The 18,316-nt window shown below is 53.4% G+C and overlaps 1 protein-coding gene across 1 annotated transcript in view; it reads right to left on the bottom strand.

Moving 5' to 3' along the window:
• The window catches only part of PRKCA (protein kinase C alpha), a 368,920-nt gene that overhangs the window by 35,636 nt on the left and 314,968 nt on the right, over nucleotides 1-18,316 (bottom strand). Inside the window, exons 9-13 of the mRNA XM_032616229.1 lie at nucleotides 11,836-11,967; nucleotides 10,667-10,840; nucleotides 8,630-8,721; nucleotides 6,408-6,470; nucleotides 5,363-5,501 (exon numbers count right to left, since the gene is read on the bottom strand). Coding sequence (XP_032472120.1) covers nucleotides 5,363-5,501; nucleotides 6,408-6,470; nucleotides 8,630-8,721; nucleotides 10,667-10,840; nucleotides 11,836-11,967 — 600 coding nt within the window. The remainder of the gene's footprint in view (nucleotides 1-5,362; nucleotides 5,502-6,407; nucleotides 6,471-8,629; nucleotides 8,722-10,666; nucleotides 10,841-11,835; nucleotides 11,968-18,316) is intronic.

Below are 18,316 nucleotides of genomic sequence, written 5' to 3'. Positions count from 1 at the left end.
CTTCTTTCCATCTCGTTTCCCCGTTTCTTCCCAGCTTGGCAGGGGCTAATTTACGGCCTGGCTGCTCGGCCGTGTGCACCAAACGAGGTCTTTTCTCATGTGACTTTTAGATCTCTTTTATTCTCTGCCCCTCTCTACAACTCTTTCCCCAGAGTCCAGGAGAAGCTCCGGGGAGGTCGGTACTCTGGCCCCTCGGGTCCTGAGCTGACTTCCCGTCCACCTTGGACCCTTGGGGAGCCCCGGCGGTGGGTGAGGGGGGGCGCGGGGCCACACCCCTGCCCCCGCACGCTCTGTCACCTGCCATCAGCTTTGGGTTCCAGCCCCGGAGCTCCCGACCCCTCAGTGCCTGAGCCTCGGCCCTGTGCCCCGGCCCATCTGCCCTGCCTCGGCCATGGCCAGACACACAGCTCGCTACGCCTGCCCCCAACCCCCCCACCCCACATCCCTCCTGCCCCCGGGGTAGCGGCCCACCCGTGAACAAAAGCCAAGGGTCCTGCTGCCTGGAGCTCAGCGGGAGACAAAGAAAGAAGTAAACACGTGAGCACGTGACGTGGTCTATCCAAGGGTGATGTGCACCGCGGAAGGGGACCAGGGACGCGGCTGGAGGTCTGCCCCCTGAACCAGGGTGGCCGGGAAAGGTGACCTCCCGGAGGTGACATTTGCGCCAAGGCTTCAAGGAGGAGAAGGAGGGAGCAGGCTGACCCCCGGGAAAGGAGGGTCCAGGTAGAGGGAAGGAGAGAAGAATCAGGCATATTTTACATAAAAATGCAGACTTCTGGCTGTCGTCATGGGCAATCCCGTGCTGGCCTTCTCGCAGGGCTGAAAGGAGAGCCCAGCACCCCCGGGACGGGCCTCCAGCTCTCTGAACACAACCAGCCCAACACGGATGGCAAGTGTGCGCGTCTGCCTGGGGCAGTTGGTGGCGGGGGTACCCGTAGGCTTCTCCCCCTGGGGTTGTCCCGTGCTGGAGGGCTGTCTGTCGTCACCTGGGGATACGGTCTTGCCCGTATCTCTGAGCTCCCCTGGGCTGCAGTGGCCCGCTCCTAACTGCTTCCAGCCCCTGACCCTCCTGGCAGGGGGTGCTTGGTGGACCCTCGGTGAGCACCTGAGGGGGAGGGGCTTCGAGCTGCCGGCTCACCCCGGCTTCTGAGAGGTCTGCCCAGGATGGGCAGCTGGACCACGATCCTGACTCGCTGCCCCAGAGACGGAAAGGCCTGGTCAGGACTCAGACCCCTTGGACGTTAAAGAAGAAGTGGGCCGTCACATCTCCGTGCTCGTTCCTCACTGCTCTTTCCCTCGGGGAGTCTTCTCATCTCCCTGGAGGCGCTGCGATACGTGCACAGGATACACAGGCTTTGGGGTCGGAACGTCTCGGCTGCAAATCCCACCTCTGTCTCCTGCCAAGTGGCGCAACCTCTGCTCGTGTATCAGGCGTGACCAAGCGGAAGCTGCGTTCCGAGGGCCTGGTCTGGAACAGGCACTGCCCACACTGTGGGTGACGCCCTCTGCGTGTGGGCTACACACCCCGGCACGAACGGGCCGAGAGCGAGGGGCCCGCGTGGTGCACTTGCCAAAAGCTTCTCCCCTACCGCGGCCTCGCTCTCCCAGGGAAGGGCGGGCGATGCTAGCGTCCAGGCTGCTGCTCGGCTGCGGCAGATACCTGCCTTGCGACTGGATCTCGCTCGCCCGGAGCAGCCGACGTTCAGATGGGGGATGAAACCCAGGTGAAGCCTCAAGGGCTCTCTCGCCATCCTCGAAGGACCCTTTCTATGTCAAAGCAAAGAGTCCCCTTCACGTCGGCTTCAGGGATTAGTTCCTGATTGGTGCCCCTTTCCCAGCGTCCATCTCGGCGCCCAACTTGCGTGTCAGTGATATTTTCTGCCTTTGCTCATCTCTGCCGGCTAAGGAGATGCTACAGTACCGAGATCCATTTCAAGGCTTTTGACGAACAGCCATAAACATTTAAGCCTCTGCTTTGCCTATTTAGGAAAATGCCACCTAAGATAATTATTTTGCCTTTGCCTGACAGAAAGACTTACACAGAGGACAAGATTATTTTCACCTCTGAGCAAATTCAGAAACTTGGAACCTAGATGGTCTTTTCTCTACCCTGCAATGATTCCTTGGGTGAAATATGCCAAATTCCTGGACCCTTATGAAGAAAATGCTAGCAAAAGGCGAAACAACCTAAAGTTATTCCTGACGGAGCTCCCAAAGGAGCGCGGACTATTCTTCATTGAAAGTCAACCGGCATCTAGGTGTAGATTTTGGTTCCTGTTTGCGGCACCTCCTCTAGACGGGAAGCACTTCCAGGGCAAGGCCCCGCGTGCTCTCTTTCTGTGTCCCCACAATGCAACGCTTGGTACAGCAAGCGTGCAGGATGCTCTCTGGACACACAAACTGCTCCGGGTTTGAGTGGCTCAGCATGGCGGGCAGTGTGAAGGTCTGCAGGCGGCCTGAGCCTGGGGAGGCAGCTGGATTCCAGCACTTTTAGCAAACGTGGCCCCAGGCTGTTACTGACTGCCTCCGACACTCATCTGAAAGACAGGCCTGCTGGCCTGTTCCTCTACAGGGTTTGTGATGCGAAGAAAGTACAGAAGGAGCCCAGCACACAGTGGACACTCGATAAATGGCAGGTGCTCCCTGATTGCTTGCACAGTGGGTATAAGGAGAGGAATGAAGGCTTACAGAACCTGAGGGTATCCGGAGCCAGAACATGTGATCCAGTGTGCATCAAGAGGCCCAAAGCTTGTTTTCCATAAAGCCCTCTTTGACGGCCTGTTCCAGCATCCCTCTCCCTGATGGGTGTTCCCAGCATCCCTCTCTCTGATACCATGTCCTCAGGTTCTTAGCATGACATGGCCAACCCCATGCAGGTGCGATCTCCTAAATGGCAAACAACTTCTCAGTTCAAAGGGTCTTTTCCAGGCCAGCCTAGTCTCTGTTGGCCCAAAAAAGTGACCAGGAAGACAGCAATGGCCAGGGTCTTCTAGGACAGGCTTCTGGAAGACTGCAAGAGGCTCAGAATCCGATGTGGCAAGTGAGTCAAGTGAACGAAGGACCAACTTGCCTTGCGACCGACAAGGCATGTCCCCTTGAGATGGGGAGATGACCCTGCATTATCTGGGTGAGCCCCATGTAATCCCAAAGGTCCTCAGGAGAGGGAGGCTGGAGGGCCAGGGCTAGAAAAGAGAGGGAGAGAGATTACAAGATGCTACGCTTCCGGCACAGAAGATGTAGAAGACCCATGAGCCGAGGGCTGCAGACAAGCCCCAGAGGCTGGACCAGGCACAGATTCTCCCAGAGCTGCTGGAGGCTGTGCAGCCCCGCCGACAGTTTGGCGCTAGCCCAGTGAGACTGCTCTGGGCTTCTGACCTCCAGAACCGTAAGATAATAAATTCGCGCTGTTTTAATCCACTAAGCTGGCGGTTGTTACGGCAGCCACATGAAATTAGCACCGCGAGGAACCTTGAAAAAAAAGGCAACCAACTTCAATTATTTGGACAATGTCATCTATGTGGAACGCCGTCACCCTGGTGACGTCAGACGGCTGAGGTGTCGCTGAACACAGGAAGCTAACTGTTTGAGCAGCAGGGACCTGGTCTTGATGAAGTTCAAAAGCCACCTTTACTCCTCAAGCTGCTGCCATTCCCGGCCACCAGGCTTTGACAGCAACTGGTGGGTGTTACACAGAGTGGGCACAGCTAACAATCACAGCCTGTTTAATACGTGTCAGCCAGGAGAAGGCTTCAGAATAAATACTGCATCCGGAGGTTGCATTTTTTTCTGTACCATCTCTCTATCCTTCACGTTTGAAAAAGATTTAAGCTCATTATATGCATGGAGATACTAAGGTGTGAGTTGTTTGCAGGGAAAGAGGTTATGTAGGTTATGTATCAAGAGAACATCCCATCTTTGCCCACGTAATTCAGAATTTAAGTTTCTAAGTCAGTGTTCTAAGCCTGTGTTCCTACACTGTCTAGGAATATAACAGGCAAAACAAAGCCTTAACAAAGGGATAAAGATTAGCTTCCCTTTTGGAATAATGGGTATAACGAGGGCTGCCAGGTGCAAACACTGTACTAGGCGCCTCAGTCCTCAGCAACTCTACAGGGCGGACAGTATTATCCCTGACTTGCCACTGTAGAAACAGAGGCTCAGACAGTTTGAGAAACTTGCCTGAGCTCCCACAGCCTGTAAATAATGAAGTCAGGAGTGCAGCTCACACTGGTCGGATTTCCAATCGCGTGTCTTTTTGATTATTTCTACTGCCTTGGAGATAAATGCACGAGGCGCTATGCTGAATAAATACCACAAAGCCACCCGACAGCTAACACGAGAGCTGAAGGTTGGCCTACCGTGGAATCCACCACCCGCTCCCTGCTGGAGCTCAGTGGGGAAGGGACGGTGCCGTCCACAGGGTGGGGCGTGGTCAGAAAGGTGGCTACACAGCGACCCAGGGTTCTAACCCACCCAATCACTGGCATGTAGGAAGCTTTGTAAAGTAGGAAGAAAGCCACTCAGTATGTGTCATGACGAAGACAATGCAGCGTGGCCACTGCTGTCAACACACAAATCTTGGAGCCACTTTGCTTAGAACCACGTGGGTGTGCTCTTCCCATGATCCACTGCGGTGTGTTGCTGAAAGCACCAATCACTGATTTTCTGACACAGAAACCAAACTTACGGTCACCAAGGGGAAGGGGGGGATAAATTAGGAGACTGGGATTAACGTATACACACTACGGCATATAAAAGAGATAAACAACAAGGACCTACTGTATAGCACAAGGAACTACATTCAATATCTTGTAATAACACGTAATGGAAAGGAAACCTGAGAACGAACCTGAATATATATATATGTATACATCGATACATACACATTTATATAACTGAATCACTTTGTTGTACACCTGAAACTAATGCATTATAAATAAACTATACTTCAATAAAAAAATAAACAAACCATAACAAAACAAAAAATAAATCACTCTGATTTTGCTAAAGAGGCATCACCGGGACCACCTTTGACCCAGCGTTTCCATGCAGAGCCCTCTCACAAGCAAGATCCTCCCTTCTTTGCCCCACAGTGTTTCTTAAGCTGGTTTGCTGGTGACCGCGTAAGAAATACGTTCTACCACGCATGCATTTCACACGTACGTGTAACAAAGACAAAAGTTCCGTGAACCAAGGCGTATCCTTACTCTGCGTGGGGAGCTCTCGTGGTTTCTTTTTCTGTATTATTTATTCCCCACATTATCGACTTGGTGATTCAGGGATGATTCTACATCCTACGAGGCGGCCGTGTCTGTAGCTGGAAAGCCCTTGGTCTAAAAAACCAGGCCAGTCGGGGTCCTACCTCCGGGGCGATGTAATCCGGGGTCCCGCAGAAGGTCCTGGTCGTCACCCCGTCCATCATGTGCTCCTTACACATCCCAAAGTCCGCAATCTTGATATGTCCCTCCGAATCCAGCATGACGTTATCTAACTTCAGGTCTCTGCAAAGAAGCGGGTGGCATCAGCATCCTTCCCATAATGTCACATGCTTTGCTCTGCTGCTCGTGAGACAGAAGCGCCCGTGAGTGGCTGCGTCCCAATGGCCCATTAACTACGGTCACGGGAGTGCTGGGCCCGGGAATCAGGACTTATTTATTTTTCCATCTCTAGAGCCCAGTGTAGTGCCTAGCATGCAGCAGGTACTTAATAAATGCAGACTGAACGAATGACTAAACGGCTGAGCTAGTGATTCCCGACCTTGGCTGTGCAGGTGAATCACCACAGATCCCAAATGAGCAGCTCTGAGGCGACCCCAGTCACCGGTTTATTAGTGTCCCACCCGGAGAGATCAGACACACAGCCAGGTGTGCAAATCACGGGCTCAGAACAACCTCGCTGGGTCGCCCGCGTCCCTTCCATTCTGCCCCGTGCTGTATGGTCTTCTAATTACTCTCCGCTTAATACTGGAGAACATTCTCCCTTCATTGTAACCAACAGCGGGAGGAACCGAATCCAGCAGTTGTCCCCTTCCCCTCCTGGCTCCCGTGTTCCTCTGCGGAGCATCCCCAACAGAAATGCAGCTTTCACTGGCCCCTCACCTCTGTGCCAAGTCAAAGGCAGAGGAAGGAGCTGGCAAAGAAAAGAAAAGCATGTTTTCTTGCAGAAGCAGAAATGAGATAAACGATCTTCTGAGGTCCGGAAACCAGAAGGTGGTTCGGATTTGCCCGGAGGATGTGGAAAGAACGGTGGTCCCCACAGGTCTCCGTGACCCGGGGCGTGGTGGTGGTGGTGTGTGTGGGGGGGTCCGCTCCATGTTCTAAGTCCCCATCACAGAACTCACACCCACAGAGCCCAGAGGTCCAGCAAAGCCTCCACAGTGCTGCAGCCAGCAGGGCTTCGATACACACCTATAAATGATGCCTCTTTTATGAAGAAAGAACAACCCAATGGAAATCTCTGCTGCGTAGAACCTGCAAAAGAAAACACCTGTCAGGTGTCTGGCTTGCTTTCGTTGGCCTCCTGGATACTTTTTACCCTCAGGATCGGGCAGCGAAATGGCAGAAGAACGGAAGACCCTGGACGAGCAGAGCTCAGCACTGCCCTGCATGTGTCGTCAACCCTCTGCCTCCAACTTCCCCAAGGAATGACACAGCCAGTAAAATCGATGAAGCAGGTTTATCACCTGTCCCCAATAAGCGCTTCTTGTCTGGGGCAGGTAGACAGGTATTACTGCTTAAAGGACATTCTGAATACGATCTTTTAAAGAGTGGCTGTCTGGTGGGCTGTTCTGTCAGGGCTATGGTAGATTGGAGCAAATTTCCATTTTCCTATTCAATACATTAGTGTTTGAAAATACACTTGTGCCCTGAAGACAAGGGACAAGGTGTGATGCTCTCTCAGGTGGTTTACTCACCCCCTCACCCCTACCCCAAGCGCCAGGATTCAGACCTCATGCACCCTTTTTAATTTTTCATTCTTACAATATTCTTACAATTTTTAAAAACTTATTTATTTATTGGCCGCGAGGCACGTGGGATCTTAGTTCCCCGACCAGGGATCGAATCTGCATCCCCTTCATTGGAAGCGCAGAGTCTTAACCACTGGACCGCCAGGGAAGCCCCCTGATGCACTTTTTGAAATAATTCATAATAAAAAGCAGTTACTGCCTTCGCTTCAGAATTGTTCAGGGGTCAATATCTGAAACTCCGAATGAGTGCCGAAGGAGGTTTTAAGCTTTGCACAGCGTTTAGGAGTTCTTGACGTCTAAGAAGACACAAGGTGCTGCCCATGTAAATGTCATGCCCGGGAGGCTTCCAATAAGCACCCGTGTTTACACGAGCAGAGAAACACCATCAAACCCGCAACGGGGGGCAGGGGCACCTCTGAGGGCTGGCAGGAGACGGGGGCCGAGGAGGGAGAAGGGGGTCACAGGTGACTGTCATATGATTTTTTCGTGCTTTTCTGTATTTTTAAAGTGAAAAACTTTCCAGCAGCACAAATACAAGGGAACGGTAGTAAATGGGACGGCCTGTTAGTTCATGATGGAAGGTGGCTCTTTACAGCTCTGTGTTGTCAAGCTTTGTTCTGTAACCTGTGCATTTTAATGCTCTGTAACTAACGACACGAGAGACAGGGCCACCCACCCCTCCGGTTTTGAGCATCTGCCCAAGAATGCCCCGTTCTGTCTCCAGTGAGCCTTCCCCAGGCCGGCTCACCCCGCACGGGCCGGAAGTGCCCCAGGCTTGTATCTTTCAGACTGAACATCGGCCGGAACCCGATTAACGTTTGCCCACTCGATTCATCAGGGCACCTGCGCACTGGGCATCCTCACTCCGGGGACAAAAGAGCTGTGTGTTTAGATTTGCTTCTGTGAGTTTCCCGTGACTTCCTGGCCCCTGGAAAATGGGGTGATTCCTCAGGTCTCAAAGCCTCGCCTCTAGATAGATGATTCTGTGTCTCTCCCTGGAGCCCACATCTCTCTCTGGGGCCGCCGATGCCTGCATCCCACTGAGACCTCCTAAGTGATCCCCTGCAACCTGCTCCTCCGGACGGCTGCCCCTCCCCAGTCTACAGAGGGGCAGCACCTGGAGAGGCTTCTCTCTCCTCACCCCCAGGCCCCAAGTTCTGGTTTTCTTCCTCCAGAAAGTCTCTCCATGCACCGGCTAGGCTTAGGCTCCAGCCTGTGTCCTCCACACAGACTGTCACCTGCCCGGCCTCCGCCGGCCATCCTTCCATCTCCTCTTGGCCAGGGCCCCGTGGAAACTTCACCTGATGCTGCCAGGCCCCCCGAGGCCCCTTCCAGGCTCTCTTGTTCCCCAGCCAGGCCCTCTGCTCGGCCCATCACCCAGAGCCCCTTTATTTGTTCAATTAATGAGTGAACGGCTCGATCGACAAGGGTGGAATGGGGTGACAGGGCATCTATACACCTGCATCTCCAGCTTGCCGGAGGTGGAATAAACTGCTCCGGAGGAGACGTTTAGGTGGACCCTGTCAACCAACCTGCCCCCGGGAAGGTGATGGTATTCCACCCCAAACCGGGCACAGCCCCGCCTCCAGATCCCCCCAGCAGAGGCTCCCGGGTGGGAGTGCCGCGCGGTCTACGTTCGGGGACTCAATACAAACTACTCACACTGCTTGCGGTTCCTTAAATTTTCCTACTTGCTGGATGTGGTACATGAGGTCCCCGCCATTGACGTATTCCATGACGAAGTACAGCCGATCCTGAGGACCAAGGTTGACACAGGTGAGCAGGCTGACAGCGGCAGGGTGGCGGCCTCCACTCTCCCAAGTGTGCTCTGCTGTCTCATTAGTGAAACGTGGGCCACACTGGCGGGTGTGCCCAGTAGAGTCGGTCACGGTTTTCTCCCCCAAATAAAGAATAATAAGCCCTATTGCGTGAGGCCCTTGGGACGCACAGAGTCACGACGTAACCCTGAAACGACGGGTTACGTCAACCTGTCCGCTCCCAATCAGAGGAACGGCCTCAAACCTTCCCTCTTCTTCTACACGCAGAATACACTTCTAAGTTAGGGACGGCGTGAAGGATCCATATGGGCCAATTACTCCGTTTTAACCAGTGTTCTGGTTCGCAACGTCTAGGAGGCAATGCCACAGTAAAGTAACGTGTTTACCCAGATGCTCCTGAGAGCAAAGCTCGTGGTGAGGTCGGGCTTGTAAATTACACGTGCTCAGTGATGCTCACTGTGAGGGATGGGACTGTACGTGGAGAGGTTAACCCAATGTTCTCTTTATGCCCAAGTGTCGTTTTTCATTTTCTGTCACTGATATGCTAAGTGCTGGCCAGTACTAAGTAAATCTGCATATTTATGAGGACAACACGCTGGGACACATGGGGAGACTGAGTGGGTGTAGGAGGAAGTAACTGCACGGCACAGGTAACAGCTGACCTCTGCTCTCTTCCAGGAAACACCACCATTTCACAGAGGTTATGACACATTAAAGCAGTGCACAGGAAGAAAGAAAAATGATGCAGCTGCTGCTAACAGCCAGGGAAACGGCTCTGGGCGCTTCAATCCCTCGCTTTCCTGTTACAAACTTTCATCTCAATTTTATTTCTCTGCTTTGTAGCTTTCCAGAGCTTAATCAGTGTCACCAGGGTTACGGGATCTGGGCTGGGTTTCTTTCTCTTCACTGCGTATCGCTAACTTCCCCCCTTGGCGCTACCTAGGAGCTGTTGCTGGGAGCAGAGGGCCGGCCGGCTGCCGGCAGTAGGCTGACCCGCAGTGGCCGCGGCCCGACCCTGTGGCCCCACTGTCCACCCGAGGCTCCAGGGCGCTGCTCTGCTAGTAGCCACGACGGCTACTGAGTGCTGAGCCACGTCTGCAGGAGGACAGCCGCGGAGGCGTGCAGAGCCCGTCTTTGGGAATGGCCTCACTGTGGTGCCATCTAAATGTTTCTATTTCTTGTAGGTTACTCGCAAGCACCATGCCAGGGTCCCACGATCGGCTAACTAGCGCTTTGGAGATTGTTGTGTCCTCTCTTTAGTTAACCTATACGGCAGGGCTCAGCAAACATTTTCTGTAAAGGGCCTGACAGTGAATATTTTAGGCTCTGTGTGTGTCTTGTAACTACTCAGCTCTGCCTTTGCAGAATGAAAGCGGCAGATGCTGGGTAAGTGAAGGGGCAGGGCTGTGTCCCAAGAAAACTATTCATGGACCTTGAAATCAGAATTTCATCTAATGCTCGCACGTTACAGAACAGTCCTTTGTCTAAACCTTTCTCAGAGCTCACAGGCCATACAAAACAGGCCAGGCGGCCACCCCCTGCTGTGCGCATTCCAGAACATACTCTGTCACGAGGGCGGGTCTCCTGATACTGTGACAGCTGGACCGGGGGTCTTAATGAGCCAGGACTGTGAGTTACCGTTTTGTCTCTCTAAGTCTTAACACTGCCCAGTGTGTGTTAAGGAAACCTTTGCTCTAAGCATTCACGGAACTAAATGGAACTAACACTAATTCTCTAAGTAGGGCACATCACAGAGGGGGATGCCCCAAATCCGCCAGTGGTACCCGGGCTGCTCGGCAGAGGAGGACGTGGGGCTGAGAGGTCCCCACGCTTCGTCTGTTCCCAGCCTCTTCCCAGGCGGAAGGCTGGCTCGGACTCCGAGGACCCTGTGCGGTTGGGGGCAGCTCCCAAGGGCCCTTACCACCGTCTGGAAGCAGGAGTGCAGCTGCGTCAGGAACGGGGGCTTGTCCGGCAGGGCCAGCACCCGCTTCTCCACCAGGGTGCACTCCACATCGTCGTCCTGGATCACCACGTCCTTCTTCAATATCTTAATGGCGTACAGCTCCTCCGTCCCCTTCCTGTCCGCCAGCATCACCTGCGGGCAGACCGAGGGCAACCTGAACGCTCCCGGCACACGGCCGGCATGGGGGCGGGGAGCCGCTCAGGCCGTGCGTGCAGACTCGTCTATGTTAATAAAGCTCCACCCCGTGTGCCGGTTTTGAAACACTGCTCGTCGCCGCACAGGAAATTCCTCAGGCTGCCTGGTTTCTACGCTGCCGAGGTTTATACTCCTTGTGGGCTGTTGCCACACGAGGGCGCCACTGCAGCCGCTGAAAGGGATACTCGACATTCTCTGCAGGAGTCTTGTGTCAGGCACCTATTACAGGAGCATCCTCAGAGCAGAAATGTGACTGACCTTTGTACACTTCTCACAAGTCAGGAGCCAAGTCCAGAAAAAAGGGGGCAGGATCAAAATCAGTGCCTGGATCTATCATGAGATATGGGGCCAGAGAAGCAAACGTAGGTACACAGGCCGACCACTGAAGAAACCCAGCTCAGCATCTGTTAATGATTACGTTTGCTTACTATGAGTCAACATTTAATTTTTTTTTTTTTTTTTTTTTTTTTTTGCGGTACGCGGGCCTCTCACTGCTGTGGCCTCTCCCGCTGCGGAGCACAGGCTCCGGACGCACAGGCTCAGCGGCCATGGCTCACGGGCCCAGCCGCTCCGCGGCATGTGGGATCTTCCCGGACCGGGGCACGAACCCGTGTCCCCTGCATCGGCAGGCGGACTCTCAACCGCTGCGCCACCAGGGAAGCCTGGACATTTAATTTTTAGTTGTGAAAACTACTCGTCCAACATTCTGGAGAACCCACTCCGTCATGCACCCAGAAACGGAGACACACCAGGAGCCTCGTGTGGCTTTTTGGATACAGTTGTTTTTAATGAAATGGAAGTGGGAAACCACTGAGAAACGTGTGCAGAGCACAGGGAATCTAAAGGGTTGCTCTGGAATCCTCGGGGAGAACAGGACTGACCCCAACGTCCTCTGCCAAAGCCCGGCCTCGTCGTGGACCCGGCTCTCTTACCTTCCCGAAGCTGCCCTTGCCCAGCACCATGAGGAAGTTGAAGTCGGTGAGTTTCACTCTGTCGAGGTTGTTGGAAGGCTGTCTCCTGTCAGGACTAATGACTTTGTTGCCAGCAGGGCCGAGCTTGGCTTTCTAAACAACAAGCACACACGTGAAAACCATCAGTCATTCTCCCAGGGAAAAAAGTGACAGAAAACTGTGGCTGAGCTGGATACTGTGTGGGGATGGGATGGGGCGAGAGAGGGAACCAGGGTGATGAAGCATCTCTCCCTACCTCCGTGGCTATACTCACCCTAACGGCAACATTTTCAAAGGAGCAAAGAGTTGCCCGTACTCATCACAAGACGACTCTCTATGTCTTCTTTTAAAATAAATAAATAAATAAATAAATAAATAATTTTTGGGCTGCATTGGTTGTTGCTGTGCGCGGGCTTTCTCTAGTTGCGGCGAGCAGGGGCTACCCTTCACTGCGGTGCGCAGGCTTCTCATTGCGGTGGTTTCTCTTGTTGTGGAGCACGGGCTCTAGGCGCGCGGGCTCAGTAGTTGTGGCTCGCGGGCTCTAGAGTGCAAGCTCAATGGTTGTGGCCCACAGGCTTAGTTGCTCCGCAGCATGTGGGATCTTCCCGGTCCAGGGCTCGAACCCATGTCCCCTGCATTGGCAGGCGGATTCTTTTTTTTTTTTTTTTTTTTTTTTTTTTTTTGTGGTACGCAGGCCTCTCACTGTTGTGGCCTCTCCCGTTGCGGAGCGCAGGCTCCGGACACACAGGTTCAGCGGCCATGGCTCACGGGCCCAGCCGCTCCGCGGCACGCGGGATCCTCCCGGACCGGGACACGAACCCGTGTCCCCTGCATCGGCAGGTGGACTCTCAACCACTGCGCCACCAGGGAAGCCCCTGGCAGGCGGATTCTTAACCACTGTGCCACCAGGGAAGCCCGACTCTTTATGTCTTTAACCGAGAATCAAGTCACAGGACTCTGGCAAAGGGAGGGTTAATTCTCACCCAGGGATGGAAAGGTTAACTTCTTGGGGAAAACGGGGCTTTGTGACAGTTAGTGTAATAAAAGAAATAAACTGTGTGCTGACGCTTTCCTTATCTGCAGATTTTCCAACTTGAGATTAATCTGCAGAAACCCATGCAGGAAGGGAGAGCGTGTCCTCTGGAGAACAACTGCTTAATGGCAGGCCATGGGGATGAGTTATTGCTACTTTAAAAGGCTCAGTAAGAAGAACAGAGGGTTGGTTTTTTTTTTAGGTAAAGAGCTGGACTCATGAAGAATGGTGACGTAAGAGCATCTGGTTTCCCACGAAGCCCACAGTGCTCTTTGCACCTGAAGATTCCTGGGTCGTGACCTGTGAGTTACCCCAAGGAGTTCTCATCCACTAGACTCATGCAGCGTAAAGACCACCCCTCGGTACTCTCACGGGGAGTTAGAGTCTCAGGTCAGAGGTGAAAGGTGCAGAGGAGACAAGGCAAGGGGACCACACGGGGCATCTGGGCTGGTGGGGGAGCCCGTGGAGGCGCTGGAGCAGGTGTGGGCTTCCCCACAGGCTGAAATCCACCTGCCGGGGAGGCGCCGGTTGCCGGTCAGCAGCTGGAAAGGCAGCCCTGAGCCGAACGGCAAAGACTCTGGCTCTGGCCCTGTTCTTAATGAGGGGGTCCAGCAGATCTGAGCAAGGGCAGCTCTGGCTCCCAGGGAGATGGCAGGAGGTGGAGAAGGCTCTCGAGAGCTGTTGTGTATGGCCAGAGCGGCCCCAGCCCTTGGGGGGAGACGTGGATTACTTCTTTAGCAGCAGAGGAGGCTCTCGAGGAATCACCCACCCTCCCCAGGCGCAGGAGCCCCTCACGCACAGTTACTGAGTGAGCTGCTTGCAGCCGGCTCTGCTGGGGAGGTCTGCGTTTGCAGAAGGAGCCCGTCAGCCGCCTCCGCGGCCCCAGGCCCGGTCCCGCACTCGGCACGAGCTGTGCACTCAGCATTATGGTAGAAGGAAGGAAGAAGTGAAGCCCGATCGTGTTCATCACATGCTGGGCTGTTAGGTGACGCTTTTCTCTGATCAAAATAACCCATTCGTAGAGAGATCAAACCCTGGGGCTTGAGTGCCAGCTCGGATGAACTGAGTGAACCCATCTAAGCAGAGGCACTAAAACATGGGGGAAGGATGGCCCAACTCTTTTGCTTCAAGGCTGGAAGCATTTAAGGCAGTTGTACTAGGGCCCTAGTGACAGCGCACGTGCGAGGTGGCGGGAAAGACGCGTGAACCTGGGACCACTGGAAACACAGATGCTCCAGAGAAACAAAACCTGAAGGAGACCTCAGCTGGCCTCCCCGCTGGCAAAGGGTGGAAGGAGTTTTCAGACAGACTTGTGAGGAGCCAGGACGTAACCACGTGGGTTACATTCACCCCCCTCAACCGCAGGACCAGCCCTGTCCTCCAAACATCAGCCCAAGAACGATTCCAACTTGATAAGCCTTCTCGTTTGTGCCTATATTTAGATAATCAGGAAGTTCAAGACGGGAACGCCGACTGTGCTCCTCTATTCCGTTCTTCCGACGGCCACAGAGAGAAAAGGGGTCAGAAAGCGGGACAGAGACTTTAATTTCATCGGGAACTTCATGATGACGTCTGCAAAGGCCCAAATGCAGGGGCCTCACGCTCCAGGTGCTGGAACAGCTGAGAGGGAGCAGGAACGTGCCTGCTGCCGCGCTCCCTGAGCAGGTGCCCCTGGTGGCCCCGGTGGCCTTGCCCAACCGTCCCTGCCCCTCCCTCCTCTGGCGCGTCAACTCCAGTGCAGGAGCGGACACGGCTGATGCAGTGAGGCCTCCAACCTGACGCGGGGCTCACAAGCCCACATCGGCCGCCTGAAGAACAGCAATGACCTTCTGAGCCCCACCGGCCTCCGAGCAGGACAGAGACCTGCCCTTCCCGGCCTGCATACTGTTGACAGAACTCCGGGTGTCAGGAATGTAATTCAGACTCCACCAGGAGTGCAAACAAAATCAATGTATGTCCAGGGATACCGGGTCTCACGGCAGAGCTGTGGGCAAACCCATGAGGCAACAGAATAATCGTGCTGACATCTCTCGCTCACAGCAATGTAAACACGACCCGGCCCAGTCTGATGCCCTGCGGGGTCCGTGAGCAGGTGGGAGTCCACATCACGGAGACCGGAAAGCCGGTTACCTCCTGAAGGCTGAAACTCCGAGGAGAGAGAGCATCACCAGGGCTGCCGATGCCCCATGCTGAGGAAGCTCAGATCCTGAGTGAAGGAAGCTGATGAAGGGCCGGGCTCTGAGCCGCAGCCGACGGCAGGGAGCTGCAGTGAGGCCCCGTCCTCCACCCCGCAGGTGGGACGCCTCAGCCCTGACGTCCTGTGTTAATTTCTCTAGTGAGCAGCAGCCCAGAGTCCGCAGTGCGAGTCCCAGCTCAGCACACGGCGTGTGGCCGGGCACAAGCCCCCGAGCCCCTCGGAGCCTCTGGTCCATCCTCTGTGAGACAGGGTGACCCTGCTGGCCTCCCTCTCGCCAGGCTCTTGGGAGGAACACGGTAACTGGTACCCAGCAAGGGCTCGACGTGTGGCACCTCTCATTTTTCTTCCTAGTCACCTCCATTTTCCCAAGAGGGCCCAGTGGAGCCCCAGCAAGAGTGTCTGCTCAGCACACAGTGGGTTTTCAGAACCCCCGGGTCCTCGTGTGTGACTTCAGAACACGGTAGCACGTATTCCACAAATATCTGTGTGTCCGTCATGCCTCAGACATGGGGGCTAGGTGCTGAGGAAACCAGATCAATAAGTAGCCTCTCCTCTGAAGAACCTGCAGTGCAAAGGTCCTGTGGTCCGTGGACCGGCCACATCGGCATCACCAGGCGGCTTGTCAGAAATGCAGCCTCTCCACCCCACCCCAGATCCACCAAATCAGAACATGCTTTTCCAACAAGACCCTCAAGTGATTCCTGCACACATTTAAAGCTTGAGATGTGCTGATCTAAGACAATCGAAATGTTTCTCCCCCAGATTCAACGATCCCAAGACTGTTTTCACCTCTAAACACCTTCAATTATCACATAAATCAAGGGCAGCTCTGGAAGGAGCCCCTGACTTGGATTCTAAAGAGCTTGGATCAAATCTTGGCCTTATCCATATTCACTGTGTGAGCCTGGGCAGATTACACGGCCTCTCTGGGGCTTGGGTCCCTCACGTTTAATACGGGGGTGATAAGACCTCTACATCCCTGGGCGATGCTGCAGATGAAACGAGGAATCCTTTTCGAGAGCCACCACCACAGCTCCTCAGAGCACACCCTTCAGCTTGGTCTCCTTTCCTTTGCCCCGGGAGGGAGACACTGTCGGTGCCTACCCCAGGCTCCTGGCACACACCTGCTCCCTGACGGCGGGTCAAAGGCCTCTGTGAGCAGCTGCAGGCTGCCTGGTGCGTGGATCGGAAACCCTGTGCCCCGTGGGTACGTGTCGGGGCTGCAGACAGACTCCCCAGGGGCTCGGGACCTGTGGGGAGGTCGAGGCGTGTCCCCGGGGGCTTCCGTGCCCTCCTGGTGGGCAGGACAGGAAACGGGTCTCAGCAACTGCTCACCCCGATTTCTGAAGAATCTTATGTAGCCCCCGAAGTGGCTGGGCTAGGACTAGGTGCAGGAAAAGACCTCAACTTATTAAAATGGCATAGAAAGTTTTAAAAGAGGAAATACAAATGGAAACTATGTATAGTGTTGCAGAATACAATAGCGACTTTAAATGCTGAAGCCTTAGCGTGCCCTTTTTTTTTTTTTTTTTTCAATTAGACTGAAACACAGCATGGTTTATCGGCTATGATTAAACAACTGAGAACCCAGGATCCTTAGGTTCCTTGAAAGATGGCGTATCAGCGTGAGGCCCAGTCTGGTATCATGGTGCTAACTGGATTACCAGGACTCGAGAACAGGCAGTACTGTTTCCCCGTCGGAAAATTTACTAATAGCCAGCGTGTGTCTCATTTTATACGACAGGTACATTCTTGCGAAGTCATAACCGCCTGCCATCATTGAAGGGGTTCACGATTTAAAGGACTCCTAGTGTGGCGTCTCTGTAAATCACACAGAGCGAGTCGGAATACTGTAGAGGCCCCCAGTGGGTCTGTCCTGCAATCACACAGCCTTTGGGAAACCCTCTGAAGTTTGCTTTCCCGTTTAACTACATTCTAGTCGTTCCTATTTGGTAAAAGTGTTTCCGATAACACACATAGTATTTGCTAGCATAGTAGAAAATGTGGCTTTGATGAATATATTTACCATAGATGTTTGTAAAGTGTAGAGAGAGGAACCTGACGACAGAAGGTTCTTCCTATTCTAAGATTCCGAGGGCAGACAGGCCAACAACGACCAGGTGTAGGGGCGGAAGAATAATTGTAAATTTCTTCTACAGTTTTTTTTCTGCTATAAAAACGTTCTGTGTCTGTATCTGTACATCTGAACAACCTGGCAGTGTAAGACTGATGGTGCTTTGGTGCTCTGCTCCATCAACCAGGGCGTGGGTAACAGAAAGAGCCAGGCCACGTATAACCACGGGCCCCACACAGCATCCTGCCTCTAAGGTGACGTGCTCACCTGCAACCAGAGCAACGTTAATTACCTACCACTTACGTGTGGAATCTAAAATACGACACAAATGAACTTGTCTACGAAACAGAAACAGACTCACAGACACAGAGGACAGACTGGTGGTTGCCGAGGGGAACGGGGTGGGGGAGGGAGGGATTGGGAGTTTGGGGTTAGCAGGTGCAAACTAGTGTATATAGGATGGATGAACAAGGTCCGACTGTATGAGCACAGGGAACTATATTCAATATCCTGTGATAAACCACATGGAAAAGAATATGAAAAAAGAACATACATATGTATAACTGAATCACTTTCCTGTACAGCAGAAATTAACATAACGTTGTAAATCAACTACACTTTAATAAATTTTTTTTTCTTTTAAAAGAGAAATCAAGTGGTTTCAGGAGAAGAAAGCCACAAAGGAAAGCGTTTTCCATGACACTGTTAATGGAGCACGTCCTGTGTATTTCTCATAAGCCACAAGTCACGGCTATTACCTCGACTCAGTAAGTGGGCAGTGGGTTAAGACGATGCTACTTAATGGGCATTAGAGCCTCCTGGGTAAGCACAGTCAGAGTAAATAAAACGCCTGCTGCTCTCTGGCTAAATAATTTTTCATCTTCTGGAACATGCCAGGCATGCTTGCTGCCCGAGGGTCTCTGCACTCTCTCCTTCTCTGCCCACACGGGCAGGGCATTTTCCCGTCTCTGCTCAGGTGATGCTTTAACCTCGAGGCTTCAACATGGCACCCTGTCGTCCCTCAAGCTCTCCTCACTACCTATTTATATATTTCTTTCTCCCTTTGTCAGAAGGAGGGCGGGAACCTCACCTGTTCTGTTCACTGATGTGTCTCCAGTGCCCAGGAGAGAGCCCAGGGTGGAGTGATCCTCAAATACTT

This window comes from Phocoena sinus, chromosome 20, assembly GCF_008692025.1.
Source record: "Phocoena sinus isolate mPhoSin1 chromosome 20, mPhoSin1.pri, whole genome shotgun sequence".
In the NCBI taxonomy this organism is placed as follows: Eukaryota; Metazoa; Chordata; class Mammalia; order Artiodactyla; family Phocoenidae; genus Phocoena; species Phocoena sinus.
Note: the sequence above shows the minus strand (reverse complement) of the source record. Positions and strands in the feature narration are given on the sequence as shown.